General features: G+C 50.8%; 1 protein-coding gene across 3 annotated transcripts in view; it reads left to right on the forward strand.

The window, feature by feature from the left end:
* The window catches only part of GREP1 (glycine rich extracellular protein 1), a 52,903-nt gene that overhangs the window by 18,540 nt on the left and 12,582 nt on the right, over positions 1-21,781 (forward strand). The window contains exons 9-28 of one of the 3 annotated variants that reach the window (XM_077273652.1): positions 4,645-4,677; positions 5,047-5,094; positions 5,245-5,271; positions 5,447-5,488; positions 5,574-5,615; positions 6,664-6,705; positions 6,794-6,841; positions 8,432-8,458; positions 8,687-8,725; positions 9,458-9,505; positions 13,685-13,702; positions 13,952-13,978; positions 14,066-14,092; positions 14,261-14,293; positions 14,369-14,395; positions 15,748-15,774; positions 15,876-15,905; positions 18,316-18,372; positions 20,539-20,610; positions 20,696-20,755. In XM_077273652.1, the coding sequence (XP_077129767.1) occupies positions 4,645-4,677; positions 5,047-5,094; positions 5,245-5,271; positions 5,447-5,488; positions 5,574-5,615; positions 6,664-6,705; positions 6,794-6,841; positions 8,432-8,458; positions 8,687-8,725; positions 9,458-9,505; positions 13,685-13,702; positions 13,952-13,978; positions 14,066-14,092; positions 14,261-14,293; positions 14,369-14,395; positions 15,748-15,774; positions 15,876-15,905; positions 18,316-18,372; positions 20,539-20,610; positions 20,696-20,755 (774 nt within the window). The remainder of the gene's footprint in view (positions 1-4,644; positions 4,678-5,046; positions 5,095-5,244; positions 5,272-5,446; positions 5,489-5,573; positions 5,616-6,663; positions 6,706-6,793; positions 6,842-8,431; positions 8,459-8,686; positions 8,726-9,457; positions 9,506-13,684; positions 13,703-13,951; positions 13,979-14,065; positions 14,093-14,260; positions 14,294-14,368; positions 14,396-15,747; positions 15,775-15,875; positions 15,906-18,315; positions 18,373-20,538; positions 20,611-20,695; positions 20,756-21,781) is intronic. The other 2 variants (XM_077273653.1, XM_077273654.1) reach the window with 2 other exon arrangements.

The raw sequence follows: 21,781 nt of genomic DNA on the forward strand, positions 1-21,781 counted from the left end.
CTCTAATAATCTGCCTATCCCCTTCTCTGCACCCACCCACACTGGCCTGTGCTAATAATCTGCTCCTTCCCTACTGTGCCCCCCATAATGATCCATGCTAATAATCTGCCCGTCCTCCTCTCTATGCCCCCCATACTGGCCTGTGCTAATAATCTGCTCCTTCCCCACTGTGCCCCCCATAATGATCCATGCTAATAATCTGCCCGTCCTCCTCTCTATGCCCCCCACACTGGCCTGTGCTAATAATCTGCTCCTTCCCCACTGTGCCCCCCATAATGATCCATGCTAATAATCTGCCCGTCCTCCTCTCTATGCCCCCCACACTGGCCTGTGCTAATAATCTGCTCCTTCCCCACTGTGCCCCCCATAATGATCCATGCTAATAATCTGCCCGTCCTCCTCTCTATGCCCCCCATACTGGCCTGTGCTAATAATCTGCTCCTTCCCCACTGTGCCCCCCATAATGATCCATGCTAATAATCTGCCCCTCCTGCTCTCTATGCCCCCCACACTGGCCTGTGCTAATAATCTGCTCCTTCCCCACTGTGCCCCCCATAATGGCCCATGCTAATAATCTGCCCGTCCTCCTCTCTATGCCCCCCACACTGGCCTGTGCTAATAATCTGCTCCTTCCCCACTGTGCCACCCATAATGATCCATGCTAATAATCTGCCCCTCCTGCTCTCTATGCCCCCCACACTGGCCTGTGCTAATAATCTGCTCCTTCCCTACTGTGCCCCCCATAATGATCCATGCTAATAATATGCCCGTCCTCCTCTCTATGCCCCCCACACTGGCCTGTGCTAATAATCTGCTCCTTCCCCACTGTGCCCCCCATAATGATCCATGCTAATAATCTGCCCGTCCTCCTCTCTATGCCCCCCATACTGGCCTGTGCTAATAATCTGCTCCTTCCCCACTGTGCCCCCCATAATGATCCATGCTAATAATCTGCCCCTCCTGCTCTCTATGCCCCCCACACTGGCCTGTGCTAATAATCTGCTCCTTCCCTACTGTGCCCCCCATAATGATCCATGCTAATAATCTGCCCCTCCTGCTCTCTATGCCCCCCACACTGGCCTGTGCTAATAATCTGCTCCTTCCCCACTGTGCCCCCCATAATGATCCATGCTAATAATCTGCCCGTCCCCCTCTCTATGCCCCCCACACTGGCCTGTGCTAATAATCTGCTCCTTCCCCACTGTGCCCCCCATAATGATCCATGCTAATAATCTGACCGTCCTCCTCTCTATGCCCCCCATACTGGCCTGTGCTAATAATCTGCTCCTTCCCCACTGTGCCCCCCATAATGATCCATGCTAATAATCTGACCGTCCTCCTCTCTATGCCCCCCATACTGGCCTGTGCTAATAATCTGCTCCTTCCCCACTGTGCCCCCCATAATGATCCATGCTAATAATCTGCCCCTCCTGCTCTCTATGCCCCCCACACTGGCCTGTGCTAATAATCTGCTCCTTCCCCACTGTGCCCCCCATAATGATCCATGCTAATAATCTGCCCCTCCTGCTCTCTATGCCCCCCACACTGGCCTGTGCTAATAATCTGCTCCTTCCCTACTGTGCCCCCCATAATGATCCATGCTAATAATCTGCCCGTCCTCCTCTCTATGCCCCCCACACTGGCCTGTGCTAATAATCTGCTCCTTCCCCACTGTGCCCCCCATAATGATCCATGCTAATAATCTGCCCCTCCTGCTCTCTATGCCCCCCACACTGGCCTGTGCTAATAATCTGCTCCTTCCCCACTGTGCACCGCCATAATGATCCATGCTAATAATCTGCCCGTCCTCCTCTCTATGCCCCCCACACTGGCCTGTGCTAATAATCTGCTCCTTCCCCACTGTGCCCCCCATAATGATCCATGCTAATAATCTGCCCGTCCTCCTCTCTATGCCCCCCACACTGGCCTGTGCTAATAATCTGCTCCTTCCCCACTGTGCCCCCCATAATGATCCATGCTAATAATCTGCCCCTCCTGCTCTCTATGCCCCCCATACTGGCCTGTGCTAATAATCTGCTCCTTCCCCACTGTGCACCGCCATAATGATCCATGCTAATAATCTGACCGTCCTCCTCTCTATGCCCCCCACACTGGCCTGTGCTAATAATCTGCTCCTTCCCCACTGTGCACCGCCATAATGATCCATGCTAATAATCTGCCCGTCCTCCTCTCTATGCCCCCCACACTGGCCTGTGCTAATAATCTGCTCCTTCCCCACTGTGCCCCCCATAATGATCCATGCTAATAATCTGCCCGTCCTCCTCTCTATGCCCCCCACACTGGCCTGTGCTAATAATCTGCTCCTTCCCCACTGTGCCCCCCATAATGATCCATGCTAATAATCTGCCCCTCCTGCTCTCTATGCCCCCCATACTGGCCTGTGCTAATAATCTGCTCCTTCCCCACTGTGCCCCCCATAATGATCCATGCTAATAATCTGCCCCTCCTGCTCTATATGCCCCCCACACTGGCCTGTGCTAATAATCTGCTCCTTCCCCACTGTGCCCCCCATAATGATCCATGCTAATAATCTGCCCCTCCTGCTCTCTATGCCCCCCATACTGGCCTGTGCTAATAATCTGCTCCTTCCCCACTGTGCCCCCCATAATGATCCATGCTAATAATCTGCCCGTCCTCCTCTCTATGCCCCCCACACTGGCCTGTGCTAATAATCTGCTCCTTCCCCACTGTGCCCCCCATAATGATCCATGCTAATAATCTGCCCCTCCTGCTCTCTATGCCCCCCACACTGGCCTGTGCTAATAATCTGCTCCTTCCCCACTGTGCCCCCCATAATGGCCCATGCTAATAATCTGCCCGTCCTCCTCTCTATGCCCCCCACACTGGCCTGTGCTAATAATCTGCTCCTTCCCTACTGTGCCCCCCATAATGGCCCATGCTAATAATCTGCCCGTCCTCCTCTCTATGCCCCCCACACTGGCCTGTGCTAATAATCTGCTCCTTCCCCACTGTGCACCCCCATAATGATCCATGCTAATAATCTGCCCGTCCTCCTCTCTATGCCCCCCACACTGGCCTGTGCTAATAATCTGCTCCTTCCCTACTGTGCCCCCCATAATGGCCCATGCTAATAATCTGCCCGTCCTCCTCTCTATGCCCCCCATAATGATCCATGCTAATAATCTGCCCCTCCTGCTCTCTGCACCCACCCACACTGGCCTGTGCTAATAATCTGCTCCTTCCCTACTGTGCCCCCCATAATGATCCATGCTAATAATCTGCCCGTCCTCCTCTCTATGCCCCCCATACTGGCCTGTGGTAATAATCTGCTCCTTCCCCACTGTGCACCGCCATAATGATCCATGCTAATAATCTGCCCGTCCTCCTCTCTGTGCCCCCCATAATGATCCATGCTAATAATCTGCCCGTCCTCCTCTCTATGCCCCCCATACTGGCCTGTGCTAATAATCTGCCCGTCCTCCTCTCTATGCCCCCCATAATGGCCCATGCTAATAATCTGCCCGCCCTCCTCTCTATGCCCCCCATAATGATCCATGCTAATAATCTGCCCGCCCTCCTCTCTATGCCCCCCACACTGGCCTGTGCTAATAATCTGCCCGCCCTCCTCTCTATGCCCCCCATACTGGCCTGTGCTAATAATCTGCCCGCCCTCCTCTCTATGCCCCCCATAATGATCCATGCTAATAATCTGCCCGCCCTCCTCTCTATGCCCCCCACACTGGCCCATGCTAATAATCTGCCCGCCCTCCTCTCTATGCCCCCCATACTGGCCTGTGCTAATAATCTGCCCGCCCTCCTCTCTATGCCCCCCATAATGATCCATGCTAATAATCTGCCCGCCCTCCTCTCTATGCCCCCCACACTGGCCTGTGCTAATAATCTGCCCGCCCTCCTCTCTATGCCCCCCATACTGGCCTGTGCTAATAATCTGCCCCTCCTCCTCTCTATGCCCCCCATACTGGCCTGTGCTAATAATCTGCCCCTCCTCCTCTCTATGCCCCCCACACTGGCCTGTGCTAATAATCTGCCCCTCCTGCTCTCTATGCCCCCCACACTGGCCTGTGCTAATAATCTGCCCGCCCTCCTCTCTATGCCCCCCATACTGGCCTGTGCTAATAATCTTCCCCTTCCCCACTCTGCCCCCCATAATGGCCCATGCTAATAATCTGCCCGCCCTCCTCTCTATGCCCCCCATACTGGCCTGTGCTAATAATCTGCCCGCCCTCCTCTCTATGCCCCCCATAATGATCCATGCTAATAATCTGCCCGCCCTCCTCTCTATGCCCCCCACACTGGCCTGTGCTAATAATCTGCCCGCCCTCCTCTCTATGCCCCCCACACTGGCCTGTGCTAATAATCTGCCCCTCCTGCTCTCTATGCCCCCCATACTGGCCTGTGCTAATAATCTTCCCCTTCCCCACTCTGCCCCCACTAGTTATGTACCTCACTAATCCATCCTTCTCGTGTTCCCTGTCCACTAACAATCCGCACCTCCCACATGATCTTGCACTCTGTGCACCCCATACACTTCTCACACCCCTCCATATTAGCATGTGGTCCCCCCATATTGCCATTGCCCCGCCTCGTTTCTCCATATCACCTTCATTGCTCGGCCCCCATGACTTCTCTTGTCTCCCTCAGGTTATGGAGCGGGAGGATATCCAAACGTTGGAGGTAAGACCTCCGTGTCCCCGATTATCTACTCTAGACATTTGGGGGGATTGTAGTTCCCCCAACACTCCACTGAGCCCCAATACCACAGGGCTCCGGTCAGAGGAGGCTGCTAGGGGTTATGGGGCTATCAGCCAACAGCCCATCCCGCAATATATAGGGGTCCATATGAGGCTCCCCTGTAATACTGTGGTGAAGCGCCAGACTGTGCGAACGCCTATCACCTGCAGATAATAGGATTGGTACAGCAGACACCAGAGGACAATAGAGTGCCAGCTGCCATCAGTGGGATGCCCATATTCTCCCCCCAGCTGCTTTGTGCCCACTACCTGCCATTGCGGTCCCGTCTCACATCACTCCTCCTTTCTGCAGGATACAGGAATGGAGCAGCCGGGTATCCGAGTAACATCGCCCAGCAAGGTATGTGCTGCATACACCGGGGGGCTGCAGAACGGGGCACCGGAGAGCCCCCAAATCTACCAAGTGCCCAGATACACCGGGGTACACTAGTCCTAGCTACACTCAGCGGGGGTCACAAGTTTTGGATAACTCTGTAATTCTTGCTTTTAGGTTATGGAGGGAAGCCCCCCAAGTCAGGTAGGAATTCTCCATTATTATGGGTATGTCTTTCTTTCACGTGATATCAGGGGCCACAGTGATGATGGGGCCCTCATATATATAAAGTGCCCCTGGGTCTCATGCGGCAGATTCGGTCCGAGTGCCTTTATCATATTTTTTCCTAAACGTTCATCATTCCTCTTGTATTCTTCAGGATTTGGAGCCGGAAACTATCCCCAGATTGGGGCCCAGACAGGTAACGAATGCCCCCCCACCATTGGACCGCCACCTGAAAGCCCCCTGTCCACGTTTCATCAACACTCTCGGTCTTATGTCTCTAGGCTACGGAACCGGGAACTACCCACAGTACGGCGAGCAAGCAGGTCAGCCCCAAACATTTTGTAGTTTCTCTGCTCCTTCCTTCCAGTTTGTGGTCTCTCTGCTCCTTCCTTCCAGTTTGTGGTCTCTCTGCTCCTTCCTTCCAGTTTGTGGTCTCTCTGCTCCTTCCTTCCAGTTTGTGGTCTCTCTGCTCCTTCCTTCCAGTTTGTGGTCTCTCTGCTCCTTCCTTCCAGTTTGTGGTCTCTCTGCTCCTTCCTTCCAGTTTGTGGTCTCCTCGCTCCTTCCTTCCAGTTTGTGGTCTCTCTCCTCCTTCCTTCCAGTTTGTGGTCTCCTCGCTCCTTCCTTACAGTTTCTGGGCTCTCTGCTCCTTCCTTCCTTTAAGTTTGTGGTCTCTCTGCTCCTTCCTTCCTTCCAGTTTCTGGGCTCTCTGCTCCTTCCTTCCTTCCAGTTTGTGGTCTCTCTGCTCCTTCCTTCCAGTTGGTGGTTTCTCTGCTCCTTCCTTCCAGTTTGTGGTCTCCTCGCTCCTTCCTTCCAGTTTGTGGTCTCTCTCCTCCTTCCTTCCAGTTTGTGGTCTCCTCGCTCCTTCCTTACAGTTTGTGGTCTCTGCTCCTTCCTTTCAGTTTGTGGTCTCTCTGCTCCTTCCTTCCTTCCAGTTTCTGGGCTCTCTGCTCCTTCCTTCCTTCCAGTTTGTGGTCTCTCTGCTCCTTCCTTCCAGTTGGTGGTTTCTCTGCTCCTTCCTTCCAGTTTGTGGTCTCTCTGCTCCGTCCTTCCAGTTGGTGGTCTCTCTGCCCCTTCCTTCTAGTTTGAGGTCCCTGTTCTCCTACCTTCCAGTTTTTGGTCTCTGCTCCTACTTTCCAGTCTGAGATGTCTCTGCTTTTTCCATTTTTTTTTCTCTCTGTGAACTCCCTTACTTTGTTTGGTATTTTTTTTCCGAAGCCTCCTCAGTCCATTCTGTGTTTTTCCATATCCATCGTTACGCATCCTCTCTCTTACCACTTGCTCTTTTTTGGTGCATTGTGAGACATCCTTTATGTTGGTTGTGATTTGTCTGCTGCTTTTTTTGCATTTATGGTTATTTTTCTCTATCTTCAGGATATGGAGCTGGGAACTACCCTCAGTTTGGAGCCCAAGCTGGTATCTTCAGAAATTATTCTCTCCCCATTGTATGATTGTATTGCTTTGCTGTGTCTCTTCCTGACTGTTCCTCTGCTCCTCTCTGTAGGTTACAACAATGGTGCTGGCCTGTACCCCAGTAACCTACAGCAGCAAGGTACAGGTGTTGTTCTTGCCCCTGGTGGCACCAGACACAGGGCCATCAGCAGCCCTCAGGCCCAGGAGAATTTAGAATAAGGGGATCATTAAGTTAAGGATCAGATTTGAGAACAAATATGGAATTGAAAACTAAGGGATCAGGAATAATTTGTAATAAACTGATTGATTCTTGAACAGTTATAATCCCAGCATTTCTCAGAGTGATCGGGAATTGAGAGATAAGGATAAAAATCAGGAAATATGAAATGATTGAGAACTCAGGGCTCACAAATGACCAGGATCAGGAACAATTGAGTCACCCGCCAGGGCCATGGGGTACTCTGTACCGGGTCCGGTACTTAAAGGGGATGTCACGGTGGCAGCGACCAGTCCGTGGCCCTGGGCGCCGAAGTAAAATGGAATGTCCTTAAAGGGATTTTGAATAAAGTGTGTGTTCGTGACGCCACCTGTGTTATTCGGTCAGTGGGGACCGACACTGCTTAAAGGGGTCCTCTGGGGTAATGTTACGGCAGCTAGATGGTATAACTTCCCACAGGTGAAGTTAGGTCCCCAGGGCTCCCGGTGTGTAGCTGGAGATGGTGGGTAGTGTAGAAAGAAACGGAGGACACAGGCAGTCTCTTTACCTGGTTTACTGAAGATTTCAGGCATCCGCAGTCCAGGGTACCAGATCACAGGTACAGGCAGGGTCCGGCCGGCTTGGAAGCGAGTTCAGAGTCCCCTTTACCAGGTGGAGTTAGAAGCCTTCCTACCAGTGCTTTGGTGTAGTCCCTTACTGCCTGTGGCATCTGTCAATGTCCTCACAGTTCTCTCTGTCCTCCATAAAGGTGGGACTCTAACCCGTATGACAGGTGGCTCAAGCTTTTTTACAGGGTCTCTATCATGACCCGGGCTCTATGCGCCATTGTGTCTCCTGGGTATTAGGGCGGACAAGTTACGTGTAATCCAGCTGTCCTGCCGGTTTCTGCTGTGCTTCCTAGAGTCCGACACAACCTCAGTCTTCCGGCCCTGGAATCTGCGCTCTGTAGCCCAGTCGCAGCTATTCACCCCAGTTGTTACTTTCCTGTGCTTTGCTCTCCTGCACGCTATCAACAATGTGTTTTTCGTTCTCTCTGTCCAGGAGCTGCAGCAACTCTGGCTGCATGGCACCTTCAGTCCTTCTGACTGCTCTCTCTCCTCTCTGTCTGACAGGAACTGACTCTCAGACTGACTTTCCCTCCAGACCAGAATATTTATATAGGGGAGACACCCGCAAGCTGGATCAGAGCTCCCCCTTCTGGCCTGGAGTGTGAACATGTTGTATGTTTGTGGTTACCTGATGAAAGAGATCCTTCATCGCTTCCAAGCGTGACATCACTCTCCCCATGAGGAAAGCAATGCCACTGTGACAACCAGGACCCTGGGGCGTCACACAATCATGAATAGGTAGATCTGGAAACAGGAGATGAGAAATAATCAGGAATGAGTGAGATCGAGGGATCAAGAGATCAGGACTGGGACAGGGAGAGTGGCTCATGTTTAATAAGATGCTGGAGATGAAGGAACCATTACAGGGACCGGAGCCCTAAACTTGAATGTCTCTTTATTTCAGGTTATGGGACAAAACCGTCCAAAGCAGGTGAGCTGTGCATCCTCCATAGACAGGAGCCTAGAAGACCCTATATGTCCGCTCCTCCTGTGTCTCCACAGCAAACGGTGGCCTACAGTTTTACTATAAGGATTGTAGTCCTTTCTGCCTACAAATCACACAAAAATATTTCAGACTGAGATAACAATGGTCAATGAACAATAGTTTCTCCTGATGTAGCCACATTATTCTGTGCCTCACATCTTCTCCTTTCCACAGGTTATGGAGCTGGAAATTATCTGAATGCTGCTCCAGGAGGTAGATGTCCTATCAGATTCTCATCCTTCATGTTCCCTCTGTTGTATCCTCCTCCTGAGCACCTCTGCTGGTCCTTCTCAATCATCCTCCTTCCTCTTCCTGCTCGTTATCTTTCTTAATCATCCTTCTCTTCCTGTTGTTTGTCCTTCTCCATCTCCCTCCACTTCCTCCTCATCCTCTTCCTTGTCCTTCTCTGTTCTTCTCCTTATCCTTCTCCATCCTTCCTCCTTGTTAGTCTCCATCCTCCTCCTCCATCTTGTCCGTATCACTCATCCTCATTCTTACTCTCCCTCCTTCTCTGTTTCCATCCTCTCATCTTCCTGCTCCTTGTCCTTCTCCATCATCCTCATCCTTTTCCTCCTTGTCTGTCTCCATCATTCTCTGCCTCCTCGTCCTTATCCATCCTCCCATCTATTCTTCCTCATTGTCAGTCTCCAACCTCTTCTCCTCTTTCTGCTCCTTGTCCTGCTCAGTCATCCTCATCCTCTTAATCATCCTTGCCTGTCTGCATCCTCCTCCTCCTTGTCCTTAGCCGTCATCCTCCTCTTCCTGCTCCTTGTCTCTCCATCTTCCTCCTCCTTGTCTTTATAAATCTTTCCCCTCCTCCTTTTCCATCCTTCTCCTCTTCCTCCTTGTCCTTCTGCATCCTCCTCTTCCTCTTTGTCCTTTCACCACTCTTCCTTTCCTCTTTCACCATTTAGATTTCTTTGTAATTCAGTTTTCTTCTTTCAGGCTACAGAAATGGATACGGCGCATACCCCAGCAATCTCCAGCAGCAAGGTACATGTTGGCTTATACTGCAGGGCTGATGAACCATGAACCCTGAGTACAGGATGCTCCTACCTGGGATCCCACGTTGTACCATACAGTGTGATGCACACTATGTCCACAAGAGGGTGCAGGAAAGATATACCGTATATATATATCTTTGCACCGTGTTAGCCAGTAGATGGCAAAATATTTAGAATTGAGAGTCCTCAGTGGTTGATACCTTTTAATGTCTGACTGAAAAGATGGTAACAAATTTAAGCTTTCAAGACATCTCAGGTCTCCTCAGTCATAGAATAACATAAAACCTGAAGAGTCAGATATTTATACACAACAGGACACCGGAATAATGCAATAGATAAGACAAGTGACGTGAAGCAGAACTATCATCATCAGTTCATAGATCAGGAGTGTGAAAGTTTTATTGTCCTGTGATTTAGGTCTGGTTCATGGTCCTGATGCCTCCACAAGGTCTAAGGAGCAGATTTCTTAGTTTACGTAGAAAGACATAAATCCATGCGACACATTCATTCCTGCACTCAGTGTGTCAAAGGTCATCATCAGTTTATATTCCCAGACTCTTCTGTCTCTCTGAGACTTGAAGTTGCCTTTTAATACAAGTAATTTCATGTCCATGGCGCTGTGATCAGGGAGACAGAAATGTTTGGCCACAGGCACATCCATTCAATACAATGGGATGGTAAAGGGGTGAGGAAGGCCCTATCAATAGGGAAATGGGGAATGGTCACCTCCTGCTCAAACCTGACCCTGCACTCCCCTAACGCCCTAAGTGGGTCCTTTCCCCCCACTGCCATCAGTTACCTTGTCCCTTGCTGTCACCTCACACTGCGCTGGCTAGTGCACTGGCTGGCAAGGGGTCGCTAGCCTCAACACTGCAGATAGTACAATACAGGGGACAGTGACAAACATGAGACAGATGGGGCAATACCACAACTTAGCTTTACAACTTCCTCTGCTGCAAAGCACTGCACAGCAGAATAAAGGCACCAGGATAACAAACTCACGAAACCAGCTGATACACCACAGCAGCCAGCGAGCTCCTTCCTCCAGGTATGGCCATTGTAGATTGCTCTATCACTGACAGTCAGCTGATGCATCAGGAGACCATTTAAAGGATGGCGGGAGTGGTCACCACCCACATCATCTGATCCAGCAGCTCTGCAGGTACAACAGACTGCCAGCCAGAGAAACTGAAGTTAACCCCCGCTGCTCCTGAATGGAAAAAAGCTTCATTTAAATCATAGTGGAACTAGAGCTGCCATGAATCAAAAAATGGATCGTGACACCCATTTAAGGTATGTTGGTCGGTCGATTGTCTTCTGATACAGGGCGACCATACAAGAACGATTGAAAACCAGATTACAAGAGCCACCAGAATATCAAGGAATCACCTGCTACATAACAAAGCTAAGGAAGAAAATAACCGGGTGCCTCTAGTAGTCACCTACAATCCAAATCTGGAGGCGCTAAGGGGAGCTGCACGGAAACTACAACCTTTACTACAAAAAGATGCCGATTACAATCCATTTTTCCAGACCCCCCACTACTGTGTTTTAGGCAGCCCCCAAATCTAAGAAGCATCATTGTCAGAAGCTCCCTGTCCTCTCCAACAGCTGCAGGAACCTGCAACCAGAAAAAATGTAAAACCTGTCCATTTATAATGACCACGGACAAGATAAAGATCCCCAACTCACATCAGGACTACAAGATCCCAGGGACCTTCAGCTGCGTCACTTCTAATGTGGTGTACCTAATTATATGTACTAAATGTCCAACTGGGGGTCTGTATGTGGGGGAGACAGGGCAGAAACTGAGAACAAGGATGAACTCTCACCACCACACAATAAGAGAAAAAAGAATGGATCTACCTGTGGCCAAACATTTCTGTCTCCATGATCACAGCCCCATGGACATGAGATTACTTGTATTAAAGGGTAATTTCAAATCTCAGAGAGACAGAATAGTCTGTGAGTATAAACTGATGACAACCTGTGACTGTCTCAGTGCAGGAATGAATGTGTCACATGGATTTATGTCTTTCTACATCAACCAAGGAATGTGCTCCTCAGACCTTGTGGTGGCGTCAGGACCATGAACCAGGCCTCAATCACAGGACAATAAAACTTCCATCCTCCTTATCTATGAACTGTTCCAATATTTACGGCCACAATTGTTTCTCCCTCTCCCATGATGATCGTTCTCTTTCGCATCACTTGTCTTATCTATTGCATTATTCCCGTGCTGTGTTGTGTATATTAATGGCTAAATGAAAAGATGGTAACAAATTGCACCTTTCGAGACTATTCAGTTCTCATCAGACAAAGCATAACACAAAATCTGAAGAGTCACAAAAAAAGTATATAGTCAGCCACCAGTTGTGCGAGTTCTCGCACTTAAAAATATGAGAGCGGCCTGTAACTGACATCATAGGTAGACCACAACTATGAGAGTCACAATGAGAAAACAAATCCAGAAAATCACCTTGTCTGATTTGGGAGATTTATTTTGCAAATTATGGTGGAAAATAAGTATTTGGTCATCTAAAAACAAGCAAAATTCCTGGCTCTCACAGACCTGTAACTTCTTCTTTAAGAGGCTCCTCTGTCCTCCACTCATTACCTGTAGTAATGGCACCTGTTTGAACTTGTTATCAGTATAAAAGACTCCTGTCCACAACCTCAGTCACACTCCAAACTCTACTATGGTGAAGACCAAAGAGCTGTGGAAGGACACCAGTAGCCCTGCACCAGGCTGGGAAGACTGAATCTGCAATAGCCAACCAGCTTGGTGTCATGAAATCAACTGTGGGAGCAATAATTAGAAAATGTAAGACATACAAGACCACTGATAATCTCCCTCGATCTGGGGCTCCATGCAAGATCTCACCCCGAGGGGTCAAAATTATCACAAGAATGGTGAGCAAAAATCCCAGAACCACGCGGGGGGACCTAGTGAATGACCTGCATAGAGCTGGGACCACCGTAACAAAGGCTACCATCAGTAACACACTACGCCACCAGGGATTCAGATCCTGCAGTGCCAGACGTGTCCCACTTGCTTAAGCCAGTATATGTCCATGCCTGTCTGAAGCTTGCTAGAGAGCATTTTGATTATCCAGAAGAGTATTGGGAGAAGGTCGTATGGTCTGAAGAAACCAAAGTAGAACTGTTTGGTAGAAACAAAACTCATTGTGTTTGGAGGAGACAGAATGCTGAGTTGTATCCAAAGAACACCATACCTACTGTGAAGTATGGGGGTGACAACATCATGCTTTGGGGCTGTTTCTCTGTAAAGGGACCAGGACGGCTGATCCGTGTACATGAAATAATAAATGGGGTCATGTATCGTGAGATTTTGAATGCAAACCTCCTTCCATCAGCAAGGGCATTGAAGATGAAACGTGGTTGGGTCTTTCAGCATGTTATGATCCCAAGCACACCGCCAGGGCAACGAAGGCGAGGCTTCGTAAGAAGCATATGAGGGTCCTGGAGTGGACTAACCAGTCTCCAGATCTCAACCCCATAGAAAACCTTTGGAGGGAGGTGAAAGTCCGTGTTGCCCAGCGACAGGCCCAAAACATCACTGCTCTAGAAGAGATCTGCATGGAGGAATGGACCAACATACCACCAACAGTGTGTGGCAACCTTGTGAAGACTTACAGAAAACGTTTGACCTCTGTCATTGCCAACAAAGGATAGATTACAAAGTATTGAGATGAAATTTTGTTTCTGACCAAATACTTATTTTCCACCATATTTTGCAAAACAAATCTTCCAAATCAGACAAGGTGATTTTCTGGATTTGTTTTTTCATTGTGACTCTCATCGTTGTGGTCGACCTATGATGTTAGTTACAGGCCTCTCCTCTTTATAAGTGGGAGAACTCGCACAACTGGTGGCTGAATAAATACTTTTTTTTCCCACTGTATGTGACTCTTCAGATTTTGTGTTATTCTTTACCTGATGAAGAGACCTGTGTAGTCTCGAAAGCTGTAATTTGTTACCATCTTTTCAGTTAGCCATTAAAAGGTATCAACCACTGAGGACTCTCAATTCTAAATATTTTTCACAAGATGGTGGTTATCTACTGTACACAAACCCATAACATGATAAGTGGGAGACCTGCATGGGGTGAGGGTTAGTGACCCCAAACTCTGTGATTGTTTTATAGGAAAATCACAGAAGGCTGGTACGTAAACTCTTTTGTAAGGACTCCATTCAGGATAAGGATGGCAGCGCTCAGGAGGATGAGGAACCTTAATGGTCTTTGGGTGCTGATGGTCTGATGTCTGTGGAGGTTGTACGGGGGGATGACGGTGTCATGTACGGGGAACGTGTAAGGAGGGGATGGTCTGATATATGTTGAGGGACCTAGTTGTATATTTTGGGGTCTGTGGCGCCCTGGTACCCCTTAATAATTGTCTGCATTGTGTTGCAGGTTATGGGAACGCTGCTGGTCTACAAGGTGAGGACGAGGTCTTGGCTGCCTGTGGCTCTGTGTCGAACATTAGTGGTCGTTATACAATCTTCATTCATATTTTCTATATTTCAGGTGGAATTGGGAAACCTTCTAAAGCAGGTAAGCTCCATCTCACCTGTGCAACGGCCGCTGCGCAAAGGGGAACCTCCAGAAATTGACAGCAGCAGAGTCCAGGGACCCATGACACCCATGGCAGTGTCCATACTGTCCCTGGTAATGATGAAGCCCCACTGCCCTTTATACTAAGTGTGCCCCCTCTCTCCACAGGTGCCGGGTTCCCCAACAGCTTCTTTCCTCAAGGTATGATTGTGTAATGGGCCGAGCCCCTTATAAGACGTATTCAGGGGCTGGAATGATATGTTCTATATCTTACAGGTCTGGGATCCAAACCAGCGAAAACGGGTAGGATACCCAAAGAGGATAATTACCACTGCACCCCATCGTCTGTATCATTCTCAATAGCCCGATCACCACCATCGTCCTCCCTGCCACACATCAACCCCACCATCCTCCCTGCCCCCTACATCACCACCATCGTCCTCCCTGCCACACATCAACCCCACCATCCTCCCTGTCACCTACATCACCACCATCATCTTCCCTGCCACGCAACAGCAAACCCACCATCCTCCCTGTCACCTACATCATCACCAGCGTCCTCCCTGTGACGCTACAGCAAACCCACCATCCTCCCTGTCACGCAACATCACCCCCACCATCCTCCCTGCCCCCCTACATCTCCACCATCATCCTCCTTCCAACTAGATCACCCCACCATCCTCCCTGCCAAATATATCGCCCCCGCCATCCTCCATGTCACGCTACATCATCCCTCCATCCTCCCTGCCACCAACATCACCAACATCATCCTTCCTGCCACGCTACATCATCCCCACCATCCTCTATGCCACGCTAAATCACCCCACCATCCTTCCTGCCACCTCCATCATCCCCACCATCCTCCATGCAACCTACATCGCCCCCTTCATCCTCCATGCCACACTACATCATCCCCACCATCCTCCATGCCACCAACATCGCTCCCACCATCCTCCATGCCACACTACATCATCCCCACCATCCTCCATGCCACCAACATCGCTCCCACCATCCTCCATGCCACCTACATCGCCCCCTCCATCCTCCATGCCACCTACATCGCTCCCACCATCCTCCAGGCCACCTACATCGCTCCCACCATCCTCCATGCCACACTACATCATCCCCACCATCCTCCATGCCACCAACATCGCTCCCACCATCCTCCATGCCACCTACATCGCCCCCTCCATCCTCCATGCCACCTACATCGCTCCCACCATCCTCCAGGCCACCTACATCGCCCCCTCCATCCTCCATGCCACCTACATCGCCCCCTCCATCCTCCATGCCACACTACATCATCCCCACCATCCTCCATGCCACACTACATCATCCCCACCATCCTCCATGCCACACTACATCATCCCCACCATCCTCCATGCCACACTACATCATCCCCACCATCCTCCATGCCACACTACATCATCCCCACCATCCTCCATGCCACCAACATCGCTCCCACCATCCTCCCTGCCACCTACATCACCCCCACCATCCTCCCTGCACCTACATCTCCCACACCGTCCTCCCTGCCACCTTCATTCAATGTTACATCGTCCCCATCATCATACCTGCCATTCGACATCACCCCACCATTCTCCATTCCATGCTACATCACCCCCATCATCCCATGTCACTCTCTGTTTTTCCAGGTCTCTACCAGCAACCCTATCCTAATGGTAAGTTACACATCTTTTAGGCGATCATCGCCCTCTTTATTGCCATCAATCATATGTGACCCTAATTCCCGCTCACCAGTGAAGCCTGTCTGTCATTTCAGGTCTGTCCAATTATCAAAGTAATGGGAAAGGTGAGTGCCAGCCCAACGGCCGCAACATGGAGTGAGCTAATAACAGAGATAAGTCAGCCTGGAATGGCTGATAACAGAGAGCAGGGGAGTGTGGGGAATAGAGAGGTGTGAAGGAGGAAGACAGAGGGGTGTGAGGGGACAGAGGAGTGTGGGGGGACAGGAATGTGGGGGGACAGGAATGTGGGGGACAGAGGAGTGTGGGGGGACAGGAATGTGGGGGGACAGAGGAGTGTGGGGGGGACAGAGGGGTGTAAAGGAGGAAGACAGAGGAGTGAGGGGGGACAGAGGAGTGTGGGGGGACAGGAATGTGGGGGGACAGGAGTGTGGGGGGACAGGAGTGTGGGGGGGACAGGTGTAAAGGAGGAAGACAGAGGAGTGGGGGGGACAGAGGAGTGGGGGGACAGGAGTGTGGGGGGACAGGAATGTGGGGGGGCAGAGGAGTGTGGGGGTGACAGGGGTGTAAAGGAGGAAGACAGAGGAGTGTGGGGGGGACAGAGGAGTGTGGGGGGACAGGAGTGTGGGGGGACAGGAGTGTGGGGGAGACAGAGGGGTGCAAAGGAGGAAGACAGAGGAGTGTGGGGGAACAGGAGTGTGGGGGGACAGAGGAGTGTGGGGGGACAGGATTGTGGGTGGGACAGAGGAGTGTGGGTGGGGAAAGAGGGGTGTGAAGGAGGAAGACAGAGGAGTGTGAGGGGGACAGAGGAGTGTGGGGGGGACAGAGGGGTGTAAAGGAGGAAGACGGGAGTGTGGGGGGACAGGAGTGTGGGGGGGCAGGAGTGTGGGTGGGACAGAGGAGTGTGGGTGGGGAAAGAGGGGTGTGAAGGAGGGGGACAGAGGAGTGTGGGGGGGCACAGAGGGGTGTGAAGAAGGAAGACAGAGGGGTGTGAAGGAGGAAGAGAGGGGAGTGTGGGGGGACATGAGTGTGGGGGGACAGAGGTGTGAAGGAGGAAGACAGAGGAGTGTGAGGGGGACAGAGGAGTGTGGGGGGGCACAGAGGGGTGTGAAGGAGGAAGACAGAGGGGTGTGAAGGAGGAAGAGATGGGAGTGTGGGGGGACATGAGTGTGGGGGGACAGAGAGGTGTGAAGTAGGAAGACAGAGGGGTGTGAAGGAGGAAGAGGGGAGTGTGGGGTGGGCAGAGGAGTGGGGGGGCAGAGGGGTGTGAAGGTGGAAGACAGATGAGTGTTGGGGGACAGAGGAGTGAATGAGGAAGACAGGGGTTTGAAGGGACAGAGGGGTGTGGAGGAAGAAGACAGAGGGGTGTGAAGAGGAAGACAGGGATGTGAAGGAGGAAGACAGTGGTGTGTGGGGTTACAGATGGGTGTGGGGGTCAGAGGCATGTGAAGGAGGAAGACAGAGGAGTGTGGGGGAACAGAGGGGCATGACAGAGGAAGACAGAGGAGTGTGCAGGGACAGAGGGGTGTGAAGGAGGAAGACAGAGGAGTGTGCGGGGACAGGGGTGTGAAGGAGGAAGACAGAGGAGTGTGGGGGAACAGAGGGGCATGACAGAGGAAGACAGAGGAGTGTGCAGGGACAGAGGGGTGTGAAGGAGGAAGACAGAGGAGTGTGCGGGGACAGGGGTGTGAAGGAGGAAGACAGAGAGGTGTGGGGAGACAAAGGGGTGTGGTCAGTACAGAGGGGTTTGAGGGGACACGGGTGTGAAGGAGGAAGATAGGAGTGTGAGAGAGGAAGATGGCGGTGTGAGGGGACAGGGGTGTGAAAGAGAAAGACAGGGTGTGAAGGTACAGAGGGGTGTGAAGGCGGAAGACAGGGGTGAGGGGGGTACAGAGGGGTGTGAGGGACACAAGGGTGTGAATGAGAAAGACGGGTATGAAGGAGGAAGATAGGAGTGTGAAGGAGGAAGATGGGGGCGTGGAAGGACAGAGGGATGTGAAGGAGGAAGAAGGGTGTGAAGGAGGAAGACAGGGGTGTGAAGGAGGAAGACAGAGGGGTGTGAAGGGACAGAGGGGTGTGAAGGAGGAAGAAGGGTGTGAAGGAGGAAGACAGGGGTGTGAAGGAGGAAGACAGAGGGGTGTGAAGGGACAGAGGGGTGTGAAGGCGGAAGACAGGGGTGAGGGGGGTACAGAGGGGTGTGAGGGACACAAGGGTGTGAATGAGAAAGACGGGTATGAAGGAGGAAGATAGGAGTGTGAAGGAGGAAGATGGGGGCGTGGAAGGACAGAGGGGTGTGAAGGAGGAAGAAGGGTGTGAAGGAGGAAGACAGGGGTGTGAAGGAGGAAGACAGAGGGGTGTGAAGGGACAGAGGGGTGTGAAGGAGGAAGACAGATGACTGTGGGGTGACACGGGTGTGAAGGAGGAAGACAGAGAGGTGTGGGGGGACTAAGGGGTTTAGTTAAACTCTCTCTCCCATGTGGACACTATAGTACGCTGTCTTTACGTTTCCCTCTACAGGAATAAAGTCTCCACTAAGCGCCTATCAGGGTCCAGTCGGGGAAAGTTCTAAGCTCGGTGAGTCACCTTCCCATGGTCAGCTCTACTTCCTTCCTTCTTCTCTTCTCACCTTTGCAAAATGTTATCTCTCTTCACCTTAACTCTTTCTTCAACAGTTTCCTTGTTACAGTATCTCCCTTCCTCAAAGTGTCTCTTCTTTCTCCTTTTCTGTGCATTCTCCTGTCACGATAATGGGAATATGCCATGTTTGAGTATCTACCTAAAAGTTCCATGGCTTTCAGACACACGCTGTGGGCCTTTCCAACCCCCCCTCTTCCCACTCTGCTTGAGTGGGTAATCCAAAACCCCTCATTTCCCTCCTCCCTCAAGAATTTATATGGCTCTATGCTGCGGGCAGACAAGTCTACCCTACTCATTCCCCCTCCCACCTGGTACTGGTTAAAACTGGTAGAGAAAGCCTGAGCTTCTATTGTTCTTTCAAGGTTATATATATTGTCACCGATCAGGGCTAGAGATATAAGAATTATATATTCCAGATGTCCATTGAGGGATTTATAACTCCCTGAAATCGCTAGAAGCTAAACTCAACGAGTGCAAAGAGCGGGTTTCTCCATAAGCAGGTCATGTAATTATGCCGTGTTTACACTTAAAAGAATCGCCCGACGTGGTGCACATCCTGATCCTTGTGTCTTCCGTATACGAAATTCATACAGCGAGCTAGGCATAAAAATGGGTGCCATAACCCTAAGTAAAGGGGAGGTTTCAGACTCTAAGTGAGGTCACCACAGGGGGAGTGCCTGGGTTTTAGGCTAGGCTACGCAATAAGTGAGTGAAGCAGCAGTCTTCACACGTCTTTGTCTGGGGTCCTGCTGAGAGACAGGGGTGACGCATTTGGATATATGCTCGTACTTCCCCCCCCCACGGCACATAGTCAGCCAGGAATTGATACTACATAACAAAATGTAAGTGTTTTTCAACTTTAGTCCCATTTTCTTTGTAATTGTATTGTACATATGATATTTGTCTTCTTTGTAATATCTTTTTATACCTCTGTAAACACTGCCTACCTTTTTTGGAGTAAAATATAAAATTACTAACTTGTCTCTCCTTGCTCTATAACGTACGGTCACGTCCTCTGAAGTGAATTACGCTACTAATCTGGGTTGGCTCCGGACCCGTTAATAATTAAGAAATCGGAGCTGGTGTCCGCATAATTTGTCCTGTGCAATTAGGAGTCTTTGCAGCGACCGGCGGTGTTGATAATTATTGTTCCCGCCTGAGTGGGAGTAGTTATATCACCCTCACTGCAGCGTGCCCAATAGCCAGTACATAGCAGGCAGCCTTTCTAGCGACTAATTACCCTAGGTGCAGTACCCTGACTGACCTGAGGGTAAGGTGGGTGCCAGAGAGCTGCAGGTTCCAAACCGGAACTGGGAAGTGGGATATACGGTAAATCCCCTTCAGAAAGAACCAGGGGCAACCAAGCAACTCCGGTTCATGTCTAATTGGTGTGAGTGGTGGGGATGATAAAGGTATCCTCCCTGTGAACCGTGACACCTCCTCTTTATATCCTCCTCATGTCTCCTCCTTCTCCAGTGTCTCCTCCTTCATCCCTATCTCCTCCTCTTCTTCTGTCTCCTTTCTCTGTGTCTCCTTTACTCCCCTTCATATATGTGTGTAATTTTCTTACTGTGTCCCATTTCCTTTCTATTTGTGTTTCCTTCCCTTTCCCTTTGTCTCCTTCCCTTCATCTGTTTTTCCTTCTCTTTCTGTATGTTTCCTGCTCTTAGGCTCTGTCTCCTCTTGCTGTCTCCTTCTCTTCCTCTCCTTCTCTTGCTCTGTCTCCTTCTCTTCCTCTCCTTCTCTTGCTCTGTCTCCTTCTATTTCTCTCCTTCTCTTGCTCTGTCTCCTTCTCTTCCCCAATGTTTTTGTTTCCTTCCTCCTATCCTATATGGGTTCTTCTGTGTCTCCTTCCTTGTGTCTCCTCTTCGTTTCCGCTGTGTTGAATTCCCTTCCTGTATATGTCCTTTCCTTCCTCTGTGCCTTCTTTCCCTCTTCTGTGTCTCTTTCCCTTCCTCTTTGACTCCCTTTCTCTGTATCTCCTTCATCTTTCCCGTCTTCCGCTGTGTGCCTTGCTTTTTTCCCCCTCTCATGGCCTTATTGTTCCTACACTTACCCTCCTAGTCTGAATAACTTGGTGGCATCTTCCTTTCTCCCTTGCAGGCAGTTTTGGGAAGCTTCCCTACAGATCTCAACCTTTAGCTGCAGATTCTCTCGGCTATGATGCCAAGTCTGGTGAGGAGCTGTCGCTGCTTGTAGATTTGGTGTCATGGGCGTCCTGCTTGTATTTCTCATGAGTTGAATGTGTTTCCTCCCGCAGGAGTGAAGTCCCCCTATGGCTCTCAGGCAGCGTATCTAGATCCAGCCAGTAGCAAATATGGTGAGGAGTCCATAAGAGCAAGATCCTCTGCAGGGAACTGAAGGGGCGGCGGGAAAGGGACACAAGGACATAGTTCACATATATGAGCTGCACAGACGTGGAGAATATTAAATCTGTTATAGAGACTTATTGCTCCAGGTTTTAGTATCTGCTGAGCCTGGGTTCCTGGATGTTAAGGTGGCCATACACTAATCTCAACCAAATGGCCAATTTCAGCAACACCCTTCAGATGTTTAGTCCATGTGTTTTACATGTCAGTTCAAAGGAGAATTGTATATATAGGAAAAGAAAGGGAGTGTTGTGGAGGACAGTGGAGCGTAGTGGGAAACAGAGGAGCACAGAGAGAGATGGTGGAGCATCGTGTGGGACAGTGGAGCGTGGTGTGGGACAGTGGAGCATGTCGGGGACAGTGGACACTTAGTAGGAGAAGAGGATCATCATCGTGCTGCCGCCAGAAGAATTCCAGGAATAGTAAAGGTTCAACGTGGTTTATGCAACGCGATTCAGGGTTCAGACAACCCCTTCATCAGGACATACCACTTACAATATACCAATATATAGACAGTGGAGCGTGGTGTGGGGACAGTGGAGCGTGGTGTGGGGACAGTGGAGCGTGGTGGGGGACAGTGGAGCGTGGTGGGGGACAGTGGAGCGTGCTGGGGGACAGTGGAGCGTGGTGGGGGACAGTGGAGCGTGCTGGGGGACAGTGGAGCGTGGTGGGGGACAGTGGAGCGTGCTGGAGGACAGTGGAGCGTGGTGGGGGACAGTGGAGCGTGGTGGGGGACAGTGGAGCGTGGTGGGGGACAGTGGAGCATGCTGGAGGATACATGAGTCACCCGTCAGGGCCGTGGGGTACTTGGCGCTGGGTCCGGTACCCAAAGGGGACGTCACGGTGACTGCAACCTGGTCCGTGGCCCTGGGCGCCCAAGTAAAGGAGAAAGTCTTTAAGGGGTTTATGAATAAAGTTTGTGCTCGTGACGCCACCTGTGGTGTTCGGTCAGTGGGGACCGACGCTGCTTAAAAGGG

The sequence above is a fragment of the Ranitomeya variabilis genome, chromosome 7 (assembly GCF_051348905.1).
Source record: "Ranitomeya variabilis isolate aRanVar5 chromosome 7, aRanVar5.hap1, whole genome shotgun sequence".
In the NCBI taxonomy this organism is placed as follows: domain Eukaryota; kingdom Metazoa; phylum Chordata; class Amphibia; order Anura; family Dendrobatidae; genus Ranitomeya; species Ranitomeya variabilis.